The sequence below is a fragment of the Salvia hispanica genome, chromosome 1 (genome assembly GCF_029641045.1).
Source record: "Salvia hispanica isolate PSC_SH4W2 chromosome 1, Shi_PSC_v1, whole genome shotgun sequence".
NCBI lineage: Eukaryota > Viridiplantae > Streptophyta > Magnoliopsida > Lamiales > Lamiaceae > Salvia > Salvia hispanica.
In genome coordinates this window covers 45,424,070-45,440,813 of record NC_142692.1, presented here as the reverse complement: position 1 = coordinate 45,440,813, position 16,744 = coordinate 45,424,070, and the positions used below count along the sequence as shown (strand labels likewise).

General features: G+C 34.9%; 3 protein-coding genes across 8 annotated transcripts; 2 read left to right on the top strand and 1 right to left on the bottom strand.

Moving 5' to 3' along the window:
• Positions 1 to 1,121: 1,121 nt before the first annotated feature.
• LOC125223307 (serine/threonine-protein kinase SRK2E-like) lies at positions 1,122 to 3,993 on the bottom strand. The gene is made up of 9 exons (XM_048126389.2): positions 3,488 to 3,993; positions 3,196 to 3,270; positions 3,004 to 3,105; positions 2,853 to 2,906; positions 2,679 to 2,771; positions 2,481 to 2,573; positions 1,863 to 1,967; positions 1,691 to 1,789; positions 1,122 to 1,616 (listed from the first exon to the last, which is right to left on the bottom strand). Exons 1-9 carry the CDS (start codon positions 3,647 to 3,649, stop codon positions 1,323 to 1,325), a joined length of 1,077 nt encoding a protein of 358 aa, XP_047982346.1. The 5' UTR covers positions 3,650 to 3,993; the 3' UTR covers positions 1,122 to 1,322.
• A 2,882-nt stretch (positions 3,994 to 6,875) lies between these two features.
• Positions 6,876 to 12,495, top strand: OTP51 (endonuclease). Of its 6 annotated transcripts, none has more exons than XR_007176318.2 (4): positions 6,876 to 7,486; positions 7,827 to 9,696; positions 10,419 to 10,544; positions 10,690 to 10,950. XR_007176318.2 is itself a non-coding variant. In XM_048122295.2 (3 exons), exons 1-2 carry the CDS (start codon positions 7,007 to 7,009, stop codon positions 9,693 to 9,695), a joined length of 2,349 nt encoding a protein of 782 aa, XP_047978252.2. In that variant the 5' UTR covers positions 6,876 to 7,006; the 3' UTR covers position 9,696; positions 12,369 to 12,495. The 6 variants fall into 6 exon arrangements, 2 of the variants coding, with proteins under 2 accessions (XP_047978252.2, XP_088924280.1); XR_007176320.2 differs by having other exon boundaries at positions 10,416 to 10,544; XR_007176322.2 differs by having other exon boundaries at positions 10,384 to 10,544.
• LOC125220154 (transcription factor HHO6-like) lies at positions 11,926 to 14,010 on the top strand. The gene is made up of 5 exons (XM_048122301.2): positions 11,926 to 12,151; positions 12,369 to 12,580; positions 12,680 to 13,037; positions 13,413 to 13,489; positions 13,573 to 14,010. The coding sequence occupies exons 1-5, from the start codon at positions 11,926 to 11,928 to the stop codon at positions 13,747 to 13,749; spliced, it is 1,050 nt and encodes a 349-aa protein (XP_047978258.1). The 3' UTR covers positions 13,750 to 14,010.
• Positions 14,011 to 16,744: the final 2,734 nt, after the last annotated feature.

Below are 16,744 nucleotides of genomic sequence, written 5' to 3'. Positions count from 1 at the left end.
AAAAACTGTATCAGTGAATGAAGGAAGCACGAAGAAGACGATATTGAGAGGGTGAACTAAATAATTATTAATTAATCACATTTCAATAATTCACTAGTCAAAATAAAAAAATCAATGAAACATCCTAATGTAAACTCCTCTATCCTTTTCTCTATCTATTTCATATTAATTTCCCACTTTTATCTTTTGACACAAATATATCGTTTAAAAAAATTAAATAAATAAGTAAATGACTTAGTTACCCCCCTACGTGTCCCCAAAATAAATTCTTTAAACTCTCATAACTAGGGGTGGGTAGGTAAGGTATACCTTACCGAAACTACCATACCGTATACTTTACCGTAAATACGGTATGTGAAAAAGTCATACCTTTACCTTACCAAAGTTTTCGGTATATCGAACTTCGGTATACCTCATTTTCGGTATGATAAATTTTTATACCGATACCGTACCTCATTTTCGGTATATACCGTACCGAAGTTCGGTGTACCTTACTTTTGCGGTATACCTGACTTTCAACATCAATTAAAATAGAAAATTAGAGTTTTTAAAATATTATTTTGTAATTTATAATTTTAAAAATAAATTAAATATAATTTATAATTTTAAAAATAAATTAAATATAATTTATTCATAATTATATTTATATTTCACAATAGATTTTATAATTTAAAAATATATAAAATATATTTTATATATAATTGTGTTTATATTTTGTGGTATATACCTTAATTTACGGTATATACCGAATTTCGGTATGCAGCGGTATACCGCGGTATTTGAAAATTCACACCGTTACCTTACCGGAATCTTTCGGTAAGGTATCATACCATACCGAAAGTCACGGTATACCGAAAATTCGGTATTTTCGATATTTTTTCGGTACGATAAGGCCGGTATTTCGGTATTACGGTATTTTTCCCCAGCCCTACTCATAACCACGGATATTTAAAAAAAAAAAAAAAAAAAAACTCATAACCACCGACATATTTCTGAAGTAAAGAAAAAGGGTGGAAAATTAGGTTCTTTACCATCTCTGGTATTGCTGGAGGTTTCTTGAGCAAAAGAAGATTTTTAATTTTACGCAGTTGTGCATTAATTTAGAAACAATCATTCCGGAATACGCTAAACTAAATAATTCAACACCAATAAATTTTACAAATATACTAAATTCCAGCAGTTAAGACAACAAACAGTTGATTGGAAATCATCATCAACATACATAATGCTTTTTGTAGAGAAGATAACAAACTTTCTTTGCTTGCAGGCTTAAAAGCAATGGAGCTGGAAACAAAGCATCCTTGTTCTACAGAGGCATCCATTCACATAGCATACACTATTTCTCCACTACTATCGATGTCAAGGTCAGGGTCGCTTTCAAGATCCTCGTCCATGTCATCATCGATGTCGAGGCTTCCCGTTAAATACTGGTTAAGACTGTTGGTTCCAGCAGGTGGGATGGTAGCCTCAGTTATTATCTGCATTATCTCACTATCACTCTGCATAGGCTGTTCTGGTTCTTCGAACTGATTGTTTGCCATGTTGTTGTCCATGAGATCTGCCGGGAGGTTCTTTAGAAACCACTCGTGGTTCTTGATCTCCGGGATTGAAATCCTCTGTCGACATTATCGAGTCACAGTCACTACAAAGATGATGTATGATGTTGTGAAACTGATTGACTACTACTGACCTTTGCAGGGTCTGCCACGAAGATCCTTGAGATCAGATGACGACATTCTGGGGATATATGAACGTAGTCTGGGATGGAGTACTGAACGTTCAAGATTCGCTGCCAAACACGCCAATACCCGAATGAGGAAACAATGAGACTCAATGCGGGTTAGGATGCAATATCAACCTACCTGTATAGTCTTTCTGAAGTTTTTGGGTTCCTCAGGGTCCTCGAATGGGTATGCACCAACCAACATGACATATAGAGTTACTCCACAAGACCATACGTCTGCGATCTATATAATTAAACGATGCATAGAACATCACATTAGTCACCTCGCACTAGCAAGTGCACAATTTAACATTGGTTTTGTATTATGTGACAAGAATCATTTGTGGTGTAAATGAGTTATCTAAGTCAATCAAAGAAGAAAGTAAAAGTCTTGTTTTGGTTAAATGATTTATCTAAGTCAATCAAACGAGAAAGTAAAAGTCTTGACTTCACACTGTGCTCAACTGCTCATATTTGACTCCAACCTTCCTCTTAGAACAGCATGTCATGGTGTAATGTATTTTATTATTCTTTGGGAAATCTTTCTACGTTCTTCTAGACCCATCTCTAGATCTTAGGAACTACTTTCTACCTAACTGAGTTCTTTAGTCAACTCTACTATGAAACAAGGCTTTCCTCTTTTGGTACCCTTTGGATGTGTGTTTGGGGAACATTAAACTTGTTTGAAGATAATAAAATAATGGGAAAAGGAAAATTTGAGCTTGGATAGAAAATACATAACAAACTAACTACTCACCTTTCCGTCATATTCCTTTTTAAGCAACACTTCTGGAGCAATATATGCAGGGGTACCAACTGTTGACTTTGGCTGTGAATGAAGCACCGACGACTAAAACAGGCAACAAATGTATCATAGAAATAAAATAATGAATACACATAACCAACAGCTCTGTTTCCACCAAAAGAAGGCCAAACATGCATAACTGGATATTACCTTTGAGTACCCAAAATCACAAATTTTCAGCCGAGGAGCCGGGCTTCCATCGAGTAACGTATTCTCCAACTTCAAATCACGATGGCAAATTTGCTTCATGAACACAAAAGTGTAAAACTTGAGAAGTATGCTCTCTAGTTTAAAAAGTGAGGGAAAAAAAACTTGATCAAATACCATAGCATGGCAGTAGCTGACCCCTGATATGAGTTGTTGGAAGAAAAACCTTGCCTATACATCAAAAAGGGATGCACCATTAACAAAAGATTGAATCTTCACTTTCCTACCAAAACAAGAAGACGTCAATAATAGCTGTAAAAGAAGCTACCTCGTCCTCACTGAATCGCCCTGCATTGCATATCCGTTCGAAAAGCTCTCCTCCGGATGCATACTCCATCACAATAGCCAAATGCGTCGGCGTCAGTATCACCTAAAAAAATATTTATGCAAAGAGTTATTAACTTATTATCATCAAGCACAATAAAAACATACCAAGAAATGGATACTGAAACTGATTCACCTCTTTAAATCTGACGATATTGGGGTGCCTGAGAGACCTGTGGTTGATGATTTCTCGCTGCACATTTTCATCAATCTATCACAATTCACAAAAGAGTTAGAATCAAAAAAGTGTAATACAATCGGCTACAACCTTCAACTAATCAAAGAAACAGAAACATCCAACTCAACAGTGAGGCCAACACATTTCCCTCTTTCAGTAAATTGATCAAACACAAAACAAACAGTGCCCCAACACTTCAAAATCCCATGAAACTCCAAAATTAATTCAAAAACACACATCAAAAAGTTACCTTCTCGCCCCTCTCGATGTACTTAACAGCAATAAGCTCCCCCGTGAGGCGATCCCTCATCAACCGGGCGACGCCGAAATTACCCGACCCGATATCCCTAACCAGCTCATACCTATCGCTATCATGCATGATCGGCAAGTCCATCCCCGGCGGTCGATCCATCCCGAATTCGTTTAATTCCCCAAACCAATCGCCGCAATCAAGCAGCAGCTCGCATTAACACCAATAAAATAAGGCGAGAAATTGCCCAAAATAGAAAAAGGTACGTGGCGCGAGATGAATGAGGGAAGGAGGAGTTCAGGTGAGCAGTGATGGAGATAGGTTAGCAGCATGCCCTCGTGAAGAACTCACACCTCACCACCAATAATTTGACCATAAGTTTCCTCCTTTTTTTATCGGATTTCCATGATCGCAGCACGTCACTTTATTGGCCTTAAAATAAAGTGGAGTCTGTGTGTGTAGTGAGCTTTGTGTGACAGAGAGGTGAGGCTGAGAGATTTTTTTGGATTATTTTTTTATTATTCAGAAAAAAAGGGAATCGTTGTTGTTGCGGTGCTGGCGTATGCATTGCATTAGCGTTAAATGGCTGCACCTAAAAAAAGGAACAAGGGGCTAATTTAACGGCACGTGTCATGAGATGGTTGGGCCGCCATGGATCTCTTCTGGGCTACTTTCTTTTTTTTGGGCCTAGCGTGTATAGTCTGATCATAGACAATTTTTTCCGCGGTCACTAATTAATAAAGAATTCTAAAAATAAAATAGATTCCGTCCGTTCTACTAACACGGAGAAGTTCCAACGTAATTGCGTTATTTAAAATAATATTATTATATTTTATTCTCTATTAATTTATTTATCATCCATTTAACGTACTATTTTTAAATTCTATGTTAAAAATGAAATATACTTCAATTAACAAGGAACAAATGTAGTAAAATTTAATTGCACAACCAATTTTTAAGTAGCTTGATTTATTGGCTATACGTTTAATTTTGAATTCTCTACACCGAGAAGCTTGGCGAGATGATCACCCGCAACGGGATCTCGCCATGTCTCATCTAAGTGAGACGAGATTGAGCCAAAATGGCTCGTCCATTGCTGGTGCCTTTATTCCCTAAAGGCCTAAACTAAATGGGTCTTTGAGCATTTTACAACTGTTGTTTCATGATGGATATGAAATTATATTTAATGACAAAATTAATTCTTTAAATCATGAAGTTAATATCTTTGAACTGGAAAAAAAAAGATTTTTTGTTTAAATTTATACTTACTTTGTCCACCAAAAATAGCTTTATGGGTGGTATTTAAACTTTACTTATTTTAATCTGTTTTATAATGTGTTCTCTCAACTTATTTAAAAAAAAGAATTAATTATTAACGCATAGAAAAAGTTAAAGTAAGACAGTTAAACTTTATCCGATGCAAGTGATGTAAGTGTACATAAAATATTAAAAATAATAAGACAATTAAACTTAATCCGATGCAAGTGATGTAAGTGTACATAAAATATTAAAAATAAGTTACTCACTTATATAAAAGAACTCGTGAGACTGAAATGCTATCCACACTTATATAAATATATAAGACGTAATTATTACGAAGTCCATGTGATATAACAATATCTTAATTAATAATAATATATGAAAATTGCTTGTCAAATAATAAATTTTTATTTGTCCCACACCTTAAAAATTTAGGTGTCATGAATGAATAATGACATATGTATATATTACATATTAATATGACGATGTGAACGATTAAACATCATGTTTAAGAAAGTTTTAAAAAATTATCTCCCTTCTCTCTCTATTCTACTTGTTGCCCTTATGTTGCTGTTGCCCGACCGTCATTAAGTTTTCGCTCAAAGTTGAGTTCTTTATAACATGACATCATTTTTGTTCACTGGACAACCTTTACACATAGACTTACCATCTCCCAGTTAAACTCCAATTTTCTATTCTATGTACGGTGATTTTATAATTTTGGTCAAAAACATTATCTTTTGAATTTTTACATCACGAACAAATGAAAGGACTCCAGATTTAGTCCATTAGAGAGAGAAACTATGCATCCCTATTAGTCGAGCCATTCCCCCACTTTCTCTCTCCCTCACACACATCAAAGGCATGAATATTTGTCTCATTCGAGACGGATCGCAACTGCTGGCATCTCTCTCCTCCGTCGAAGATGACTTCAACTACCTACGCGAGGTCTACTGCTCATTGACTGACCTCGACAAAAATATTTCGGACTCTTTTCGACTGTGCCACAACCTTCAAACCTTGAATCTCGCTAGTAATTTGCTTTCTGGTTCGATCCATTAGCAAAGAGACGTTAAATTAATCTTGTTTTTTTAATTTTCTATTTTATTATACTCCCTCCATTCCATAGTAATAGGGGCGTTTTTCCATTTCCGTCCGTTCCATAGTAATAGAATTATTTCCCTTTTTAGTAAAAGTCAACACATTTTTCCACATCTACTTTACTCTCTCTTACTTTTTTCTATCTTCATCTCTCTACCTTTTTCATTTTCCACTTTATTCTCCCTTTACTTGATTCACCTAACACAATTTTTCTTAATCTTCGTGCAGAAAAGTTTTGCCTCCATTACTATGGAACGGAGGGAGTATTTATTAATCTATTTTCTAAATTATCAAGTATTTTTTAAATAATTTAAATATTCTATTAAAAAATTGTTAATTCAGTCAAAACTCACTTAATTAGTGTTGACCATCAATTTTTTACGGTTTCATTCATAATGAGCTAAATCCGAACCATTTTCATTTGTTCAGAATATAATAATTCAAAAAACAATATTTTGAACCAAAATTATAAAATCAAGACTAAAAATTGCGTTTAGTCGTCTATAAATTAAGCGGATAAGATGACGGTGAATTTTTGAAATGTGATTCTGTATTTTATACTCCCTCCGTACATTTGGAGTCACTTATTGTTATGATTCGAGTTTTAAGAAAGAGTTGAAGTGTGTAATAAATGAAGTGAGATGGTGGAGTGTGTAATAAATGAAGTGAGATGGTAGAGTGTGTAATAAATGAAGTGAGATGGTAGAGTTGGTTAAATGTGGATCCCTTTTGACTCTTGATTTTTGTTTTGGTTTATTTTAATGTAGATAATAACATTTTGATATAATTTTGATGAAGAATGAGATAAAATTGTATGACCAAATATGAAAAATTTTAAAAGTGACTCTTAAACTGGGACGGACTTTTATGGCAAAAAATGACTCTTAATCTAGGACGGAGGGATTAAGTTAGAGGACATATCAGAATATTTTACTGGGCTGAATTTAGTGCTCGACTCTTAGCTCGAGCCCACTATAAATTTCCCGAGCCAGGCTTCTTGTTCATTTGTATTTCACTAATTTGTAAATGGAAATAATTGAATCCAATAATAGAAAGTATTTATCCATTCGACACCAAACAGAGGAATAACCGAATAACAGATTGACAGTCGGAGCCACCACTTCCCGCAGCGGCGAGCGGTTGTTGTTGCAAGTTGCAATGCTTCTAAGTTTCCATTGCATCACTCATCAAATTACACCTTTACACACCCTCACTTCCTTCCCTCACCACCACCGCCTCTCCACTCTCTCCCTCCCCTCCAAACCCTACCCGAGATTCCCCCTTCCACTTCTCGCCTCTTCCTCCGCATCTGTATCCCGCATCTCAGAAGAGGAAATATTAATCGATTACCACTTTTATGGAGACAACGGAGAGGAGAATTTCGGTTTCAATAGCTCGTTTGAGTTGGCTGAGGTGAAGCGGTTTCAGTCTCCGGTGGTTGAGGTAAAGGAGCTGGAGGAGCTGCCGGACCAGTGGCGGAGGTCGCGATTGGCGTGGCTGTGCAAAGAGCTTCCGGCGCATAGGACTCCTACATTTATTCGGGTTCTCAATGCTCAGCGGAAGTGGATTAGGCAGGATGATTGCACTTATATTGCTGTCCATTGTATGCGTATTCGTGAAAACGAGTCGGCATTCAGGGTAAATTTTACCTCTCTCTCTCCTTACATTTGAATATATATTTGGTTTTATTCTTTGCATAGTTTGTTGAACCTTATAGTTTGATGAAAATTGGAAATGACAAAATGTCCATGAAATTGTTGCAGCTGTGAACTGATTTAAGTTTACAAAAATGTTGATTTAGTTGTGTGCACGCTGCTTGTTTCTAGTTCACCTTATGTTGGTACATTTTTGAAAAACTATTTACTGACCTATGCAGTGTAGTAATTCTTGCTTGTGGATGGGGCTATAGTAGTGTAGTGTGGGGAAGTCCTAGATTATGTGTGATTCTCCCTGACCGTGCGTGATTCTCATGGTTTAGGTGTATAAATGGATGGTGCAGCAACATTGGTTTCGATTTGATTTCGCCCTTGTAACCAAATTAGCTGATTACATGGGAAAGGAGCGAAAATACTTGAAATGCCGTGAACTATATAATGATATAGTTAACCAGGGTCTAGTTCCTAATGAATCCACATTTCATATCCTGATTGTTGCCTACCTTAGTTCATCTGGTCCAAGTTGTCTGGAGGAAGCATGTAGCATTTACAATCAAATGATTCACTTGGGAAATTACAAGCCCCGACTTAGCTTGCACAACTCTCTGTTTAGGGCTCTTGTGAGCAAAACTGGTGGCTCTTTTAAACATCATCTTAAACAAGCAGAGTTTATCTATCAAAATCTGACAACATGTGGATTAAAAGCACATAATGATATTTATGGTGGACTTATCTGGCTCCATAGTTATCAAGACATAATAGATAAAGAAAGAATTGTATCATTAAGAAAGGATATGAAATCAGCTGGTATTGAAGAGAGTACAGAAGTTCTCGTGTCAGTGTTGAGAGCTTGTGCTAAGGATGGAGATCTTGCAGAAGCTGAAAGTATTTGGACAAAGCTTCTTTCTTCCAATAGTAAATCTCCACCTCAAGCTTTTGTGTATCTAATGGAGGTCTATTCAAGGGCAGGGAAGCCAATGGGATCCCTTGAAACATTCAGGGTTATGCAAGAACAGTGTTCACCAAATGTTGTGTCATACTACAAAATCATTGAGGTATTGTGCAAAGCTAAAGAGACGGAGCTAGCAGAGTCTCTTATGGATGAGTTCATAAATAGTGGCATGAAGTCCTTGACACGGTCTTTTATAGATATGATGACTATGTACACCAATTTAAGCTTGCACGATAAAGTGGAATCCACTTTCTTCCGGTGCCTGGAAGAATGTCATCCCAATCAGACAGTGTATTATCTGTACTTGGATTCTTTGGTGCAAACCGGCAATCTTGATAAGGCAGAACTGATCTTCAGCCAAATGCATGCTGATGAGGCAATTGGTGTGGATGTCAAATCATGCAACAACATCTTGAGGGGCTATCTAACTTATGAGCAGCATGCTAAGGCAAGAAAGATATATGATTTGATGTGTCAAAAGAAATATAAAATTGAATCTTCCTTGTTAGAGAAGCTAGATCATGTCCTGAGTTTGAGCGTGAAGGAAGCCAGAAAATCATCAATCTTGAAGCTTAGCCAAGAGCAGAGAGAAATCCTGATAGGTCTACTATTGGGCGGTTTAAGGGTTAAATTAGATGATGAAAAAAGGAGTTACGCAATTGATTTTGTATTTAGGGAGGGCAACAAGATCCATTCCTTTCTGAAAAGACATATACACAACCAATTTCATGAATGGCTAGCTCGTAAAGTGCAGGTTGATGACAAGAATGGTGATATTCCATGTCAGTTTACAACCATACCCCACTCTTGTTTTCAGTTGTATGCCGACCAGTTCTGGCCTCAAGGCCTACCTGTGATTCCTAAGCTAATCAACCGGTGGCTAACACCTCGTGTTCTTGCATATTGGTATATGTATGGGGGTTACAGGACTTCATCTGGAGACATTTTGTTGAAGCTGAAGTTCAATAAAGAGGATGTTACGCGGATTGCCAAAACAATCAAGGCAAAATCATTGAATTGCCGTGTCAAAAGAAGAGGGAGAGTTTTCTGGATGGGTTTTCTTGGAACTGATGCCACTGAGTTTTGGAAACTAACTGAACCTTTTGTGCTAGCAGATCTGAGAGATTCTCTTGAAGCGAATCATGAGTCTCTAGATGGGAGGTCCGGGCTCGAAAACGTAGCTTTTAGTAGCGATTCAGATGCTGATGATGGTAACACTTCTGATCAAAGCGACGATTAAGGTACACATAATATCCTATAACGATATGGATCTTTTGTGTCCAACTTGTGTTTGTTTGAGACCATGTTTTTGATCTGGGTGTCATAAATAATCCTCCCCTGCCCGATAATATAATGCATTGTAAAAATGTTTTGTCATGAAGAGTAGTAATGTAATTAGGCAGGAAGTTCTACAGTTGTACATAGTGGAAGAGAGAGAATTCGGTGTGAGCCAAACTGTTATGTGATTGATTAATATTATAGATATTGCAAGGTGTTCCTAGATATTATTGCTTAGCTTTGGATAAACTAAATGTTATACGGAGTAATATTCTGTGAAAATTCCTTAGTTGGAAGTGAATGTGGTATTCCTCGTATAATATTCCCAGGTTATTTTAATACTCCAACTGCCCTTCGGGTCGGGGTTTCAACCTTTTTTTTTTTTTTTTTTTTTCTTTCAAGACTATCTCAGTACGAAATTGGAATTAAATGCTAACAATTGATTCTAGAAGTGAAAGTATGAAAAAGTGGGATAAAAGGCTTTGAAATGGCATAATACACTAGTAGTACATGATTGAGTACTTTCACCTTCACACTAATGGAGTCGCCTTTGTAGGGTTGAGCATTTGCTTTATTAATAAAAAAATGTTGTAGATTGGTATAAGTATTTCATAAGAATACAAATTGATAAAAGAATTTTAATAAGGTAGCGTGGGACCTAATATATTCGAATGGTATGAAGCAGAGCCGTTGAATATGCGGCGAATGGATTCCAATCCCATTGGCTGCCACATGTCTCCACGGCCGCCAGAGAAGAACTGTGTTATCGCTGTCTTATATTTTGTCTCGATCTTCTTCCAGCAAATAAAAGGTAGCAATTGGATGAATTTCTTCAAACAAAATTTTATCTTTATCTTTTTCTTTACTACTAGAATACTCCGAAGATATTAGTAGCGTTGTAATACTAAGTTTTATGTAAATACTTTTAATTAATTAAATTTATCAAATTGAATTAGCGGTAAGGTTTTATGGAAGCCATTGTGGGATTGGAGATTTCACAAGTATGCCCTTCAATGAGAGAAAACACCATGAAGACAAAACTTAGAGAGAGAAGATAAAAGAGGTGTGGAGAATGAGGTTGAGGTTGAGGTTGGGCAGCTCACGTGAATAGAAAGAAGGAAATACAGGAGTATGTATTTGTATGAGATGGTTTCATGTCGTCTTCTAAACAGCCCATTCATTTGGGAATCTATGTAGTATATATTTCACTTAAACAATTGAATACAACTCATTGATGAATGGAATAACTAACAGCCTCGAATCTCATTAGGGCTATTTACGGAAGGTTCTTCCTAAAGCAAATGTGATACTCCTACTTATTTTTTTTACTTTTTATCCAAAATATTAGTACAGTATTATATTTCTTCTGATCACTTAATATCTCTTCACTCAGATCACCCGAATTAATCACCTAATAAACCCTATTATTATTATTATTATTATTATTTGAATGATGTATTATTAGTATAATATTTTATATAATTATGTATTTTTATGTACTACTACAACTATTATTATTATTATTATTAACTATTATTATTATTATTATGATTAAACTTTGAATCATGTATTAATTTTTTTTATTAAATTACTACACATTTTTCAGTAATATTAATCTGAATTATTTTTTTAATAAAGTGATTTTTTTCATATTTTATAAATAGTTTAAAGTAAAAATAATAAATAATACATATTAATCGGAGACTGATAGCTAAATAACCATATTATAGATGGTGTGGTCATATTTAAAAAAATAGAGGAATAAATAATGACTTAAGAGTGAGGTGGATGGGTAGAGTAGACTAGAGGCATCATTTTATATGCCCAAAGAAAATGGAAAAAATTAGGGCTACTTTGGAGTTTGGACTATAGCAATAGATACGGAAACAAATAAAAAAGAAAAATATGCAACGACTAGGAAATGACTTTTCTTGGTATAAATATTCGTATTTGAGAATTAAGAATGAAATACTTTCCGTTTGTATAAAAAGGATCATAACAATTAATATTTCTACAGAAATCCAACGCAGCAACCATATCTTTCGTGTTTGTCAAAACTCGGCGTTGTTAGCAGAATCTCCGCCTTTCCCCCTTCATTAATCCCACTTCTCCCCTTCACACTGATTATCGACAACAAACAAATTCATAAATATATCCAAAAATTGAACAAATTTCGAAGATCTGGTGGAAAAATGGCATCGCTAGTCCATTCGGAACTCGCCCTGGATTCCCGATTCTCGCCCAAACCGTGCTTTCCGAAGCCAATCGGCCGGGTTGTGCCCGACGTTTCGCAGATTCCCTGCGTTTCCGATAAGATTTTGAAGCTAGACGATTACCTTAATCGGCTGCTTGACGAGATGAGGAAGATCGACGCCTTCAAACGCGAATTACCTCTTTGCATGCTTCTCATCACCGAAGGTGCGATCCGTTTATCACTTTTCTCTCGATTTAGGTTTATTTTCGAGATTTTGACGTCAATTTGATTATCGGAGTCTAGTGTTGGTTTTTTATGTGATGCGGAAATGGTTGAGAATTGAGATGCATTTGTTGTGGATTGATTTTGGATGATTTGAATCAACGGCGATTTAATTAATTCATCTGGAGATTTAGGTTTTGATTATTTCTTCGATTGCAGCAATCATAGTGACGCAGGAGGAGCTAGCACGGTGCAAGAAATTAAATTCTGCGCCGGTATTGGAAGAGTTCATACAGAAAATTTGCACGGATGATAAGGATGATAAAGCTGAGGACAGTGAAGGGAAGGACGTTAGCAGCCGAGATAAAAAGAATTGGATGCGTTCTGCGCAGTTATGTCTGTCCACAGATGCGGATAGCAACAAAACAAAGGTGAATTGGAGATGGAAATTTCATTTTTGGATACAAGATGTGCTAATTTGGTTTAGTGTATATGATTATTGATGATATTCTAATGTCTTTGTTTGATAGAAAGTGGGGGATGAAATAATTCAGCCAGTGAGGGATGACTTAAATGAGAGTGGGAAGAACAGGGGATTTGTGCCTTTCAAAGGGAGTCCTAATCTTCCAGTGATGGAGGTGGGGAAGAAGGAGATGGATGAGTTGCCGGTTCCCGGGCTTTCGCTTTGTACGCCTGGAATCAATAATTCGAGGGAGGTGATCAATCCTATCGGATCCAGCAATAGCAGGACAAGCTCTCCTGCAAGGCTCCCGGTCAGCTGCAAGGCTCCTGGGCAGCTGCAAAATGCTAGGAAGCAAAGGAGGTGCTGGTCTCCTGAGCTGCATCGCCAGTTTATCAATACCCTGCAGCATCTTGGAGGCCCTCAAGGTTTGAAAATCAATAAACTTGGCATTTTATTGAAATGTGCTGAATAATTACACTTTTGATTGTTAAGCTTAATTGAGTTTATGAGTTTTGGTACGATTAGTATGGCTCTGCATTTATCAGGACAAAGTTGCTAATTCAACCTAAAGAAATTAGTAATTAGTACTGGATTTGTTTGATTTGGTTCTTATCATTTTTGTAATCTTGGAAACTGACTACTGGCTTTCGTTGGCTTGCGAATGACTTGGCATTGTATGATGCCAACAACTAAAGATGATTGATCTTGCAAATGATCTTCCTTTGAATAGTAGCTTGTGTGTTAGTTCCTGTAGAGTTCTTGCTATTGTGCCTCATTCGATTTCGTTCTATGCATTACAGTTGCTACTCCGAAGCAGATCAGAGAGCATATGCAAGTAGATGGTCTAACCAACGACGAAGTGAAGAGTCATTTACAAGTGTGTTTTCATCTCTCATGCTCTTAAATATCACATTTTATTCATGCATTGAAAGATAAAACTGATGCTACTGCTCCTTTCAGAAGTATCGGCTGCACATGAGAAGAGTCGCGACGAAATCCACCTCCCAATCCTTGGGTACGTGGGCATCTCAAGAACAGTTCGGGGAATCCTTGAAACAGAGCAACAGCCAATCTGGCTCACCTGAGGGCCCTCTTCATTTGTCGAGGGTGTCAGGAGAAGATGAAGACGACGAATAATGAGCAGACTACTTTCACTCGTAAGGAAGCAATGGTGTATAATTGTCCACCATGAATTTTGCGGATACTGAGATATACATGGGGGATTTTGATCATAAAAATAAACCTAAAAACACAAACACATGTGAATTTATTGTCATGAGGCAGAGTTGTATCAACATTTTTTGCAGGATTAGGTTACCTCAGCGGCTTTTCTGAATCACTTATTTGTTCTATCATTATAAATTGTGATACCATTTATAAAAGTTATGCTTTAAGTTAGTTTTTCGCTTTTTTATCATAGGAAGAATCGTGAAGATAATTGTAGTCGGTAGGTACACGATGACAAAGTGGAAAACATTGCTTTTGTAGCACAAAGAAATATCATGCTCCACTTTATTATTACTACCATTTAATTCAAATTTACTCGGCATGTAGTCACGTTATCATGTTTGAAATTCAATGCAAGTGCAATCATGCTATGAGGACACGTATTTTGGAGCAAATTCAATCTCAATCAACTACTACTATCCCCATCTACAGAAGATAATTTTGTTTTTTGATGGTGTTGTAAAAATAATACTATCCCCATCTACACAAAAAATATATATTTTTTAAATTTTTTTATCATTATTAAAATTAATCTCTATCTATTATGATAATATTTCATTTTAATAAGGTGATTTAAATTTTTACTAACAATATTTCACATATTTTTTTTGTTTATTTCCTTTTTCTTTTATCAATTTTACATTGAAATCCATATTGTTCACCACCACCAAAACTATTTGTTAAGAAAGAGATTAGAGATGTAATATTAATAGTACTTGATTGATAGAGGATAAGAGGATAAATGGGGGCGGAAAGAGCTGATGCATTATTAGAAAATCATTTTTATTTTATTCTCTTAAGAAGCTTTAGAACGTTATTTCTCATATTTTGTGATTTGGGACAAGATTTTTACTTATCTTGGATTAGTATATTATCAAATTCCTGTCAATTACTTCTTTCATTAAACTAATTACGGGGATTAGTGTTGGAATAAAAATAAATAAATTTAATTTTAATAATAGAAATATTTATATATTATCTAAATATAGTGATTGTGAACTAGATTTCTTTAGAAATACTTAGTAGAATATCTAAATAATTTATAGTAAAATTAAGTAAGTACAAAACTATATAGAATTTTCTAGTTTTTTTTATAATTAATATATATACATATAATATAAAAAAAATAAAGTAGAAAATTCTAGCACATAAAAAAAATGTCTATATATATATATATATGGGTGTATTGTATTATTCTGAACAAGTCAAAAAAGTTAAAAAGTAAATTGTTCTTTTTGTTTGCTCAAACTACCAAATCATCTACACTCTTTGTCACTTTTTCTTATATAATTTCATAAATGGTACTAAATTGTTATATTTGTATCAAATTGGTAGTTTAAAATTACTTTTTAATTATTTTATTCCATATAATGATTAACTTTATAGAATTTATAGTTTAAAATTATATTTTAATTATTTTATTCCATATAATGGTTAATAATATTTGTCTCATTTTTTTACTTTGATTACTTTAAATAGGCGTTTGTAATAGCCATTAATAATAACTAAAAGCCTGAACTGTCCTAATAATGCATTCATTGGATAATCCTAAAATGTATCATGTTAGTACTTATCGAATTCATGTTAGTACTTATCATCTAATCTCCTCAATTTTTTATAAAAATGAAGATGAATGTATCGTGATAAGTTGTTTATAAGCATTTCAAAATTTTCAAACTTTCACTATTAACAAATTCTAATTTCTTTAGCCAAAAACATCATCCTCTTTTGCACTATTATTAATAAGAAATACATGTGAGACAAATGTAATAGAAAAAAAAACTGAGAATGTTGTAGTAACAAATACTCCCTATGTCCGCGAATAGGAGTCTCATTCTTAATCGACATGGATTTTAAGAAATTTTAGAATAACTGGGTGTAAGAAAGATAGTGGAATATGAGTCTCAATTTATATATATATATATATATATATATATATAGAGTCCTATTATCCACAAATCCACTCTCATACTAACATGTTACGAAGATTTAACTTCGTTCCAGAATATATTATTTCATTCTAGTAGGTTTTTACTTCATTCTAGTAGGTGTTTACTTCATTCCAGTAGGTTTTTACTTCATTCCAGTACGTAAATGTGGTTTCACCGTCGGGTGCCGTTCTTTCTCTCTACAATATCTATCACCAACGCCATGACGCTAATATGGTTTAATAAACACATGGAATAATGTAATAAATTATTGGAATGAAGTATGTGTAGAAGCATTTGAAGTACAAAATGAAGTAACAAACCTATATAATGAAGTAAAATGGGTTTGTAATGAAGCCGAAAATTTTTTCACAGCAGCACATCTCATCAAACTAGATCTAATGGCCCAGATTTGGTCTCTAGTTCGGTCTTGAAAATTGGTTCGACATTGATCACAACTCTCTCTCTCTCTATATATATATATATATATATAGGGGAGCACTAGGGCGCATCCTTAATTAGAGTGCTAACATACATCCAACCACGTGCTGCCATGTGGCACGAAAAATGCAATATTGTATATATAAAAATGCAATACACATTTGTGAAGTTGTTCATGCATTTCCGCAGATTGCATTTTAGTTATAGGAAAATTGCATTTTTAATTGTTAAGTTTTGCATTTTCACAAAATTGCATTTTATATTGTTAAGTTTTGCATTTTCACATATATAAATGCAATCCGTATAGATATAAAATGCAAATTAAACAGTCAATATCGAAAATGCAATCTTCATATAACAAAAATGCAATCTGTCGAAATTCATATTGCATTTTTCTGTATATAATATTGCATTTTTCGTGCCACATGGCAGCACGTGATTGGATGTACGTTAGCACTTTAAAATTAGTTAGCATATTAGTACATCCCTATATATATATATATATATATATATATATAGGGTCTTATTCTAATGCT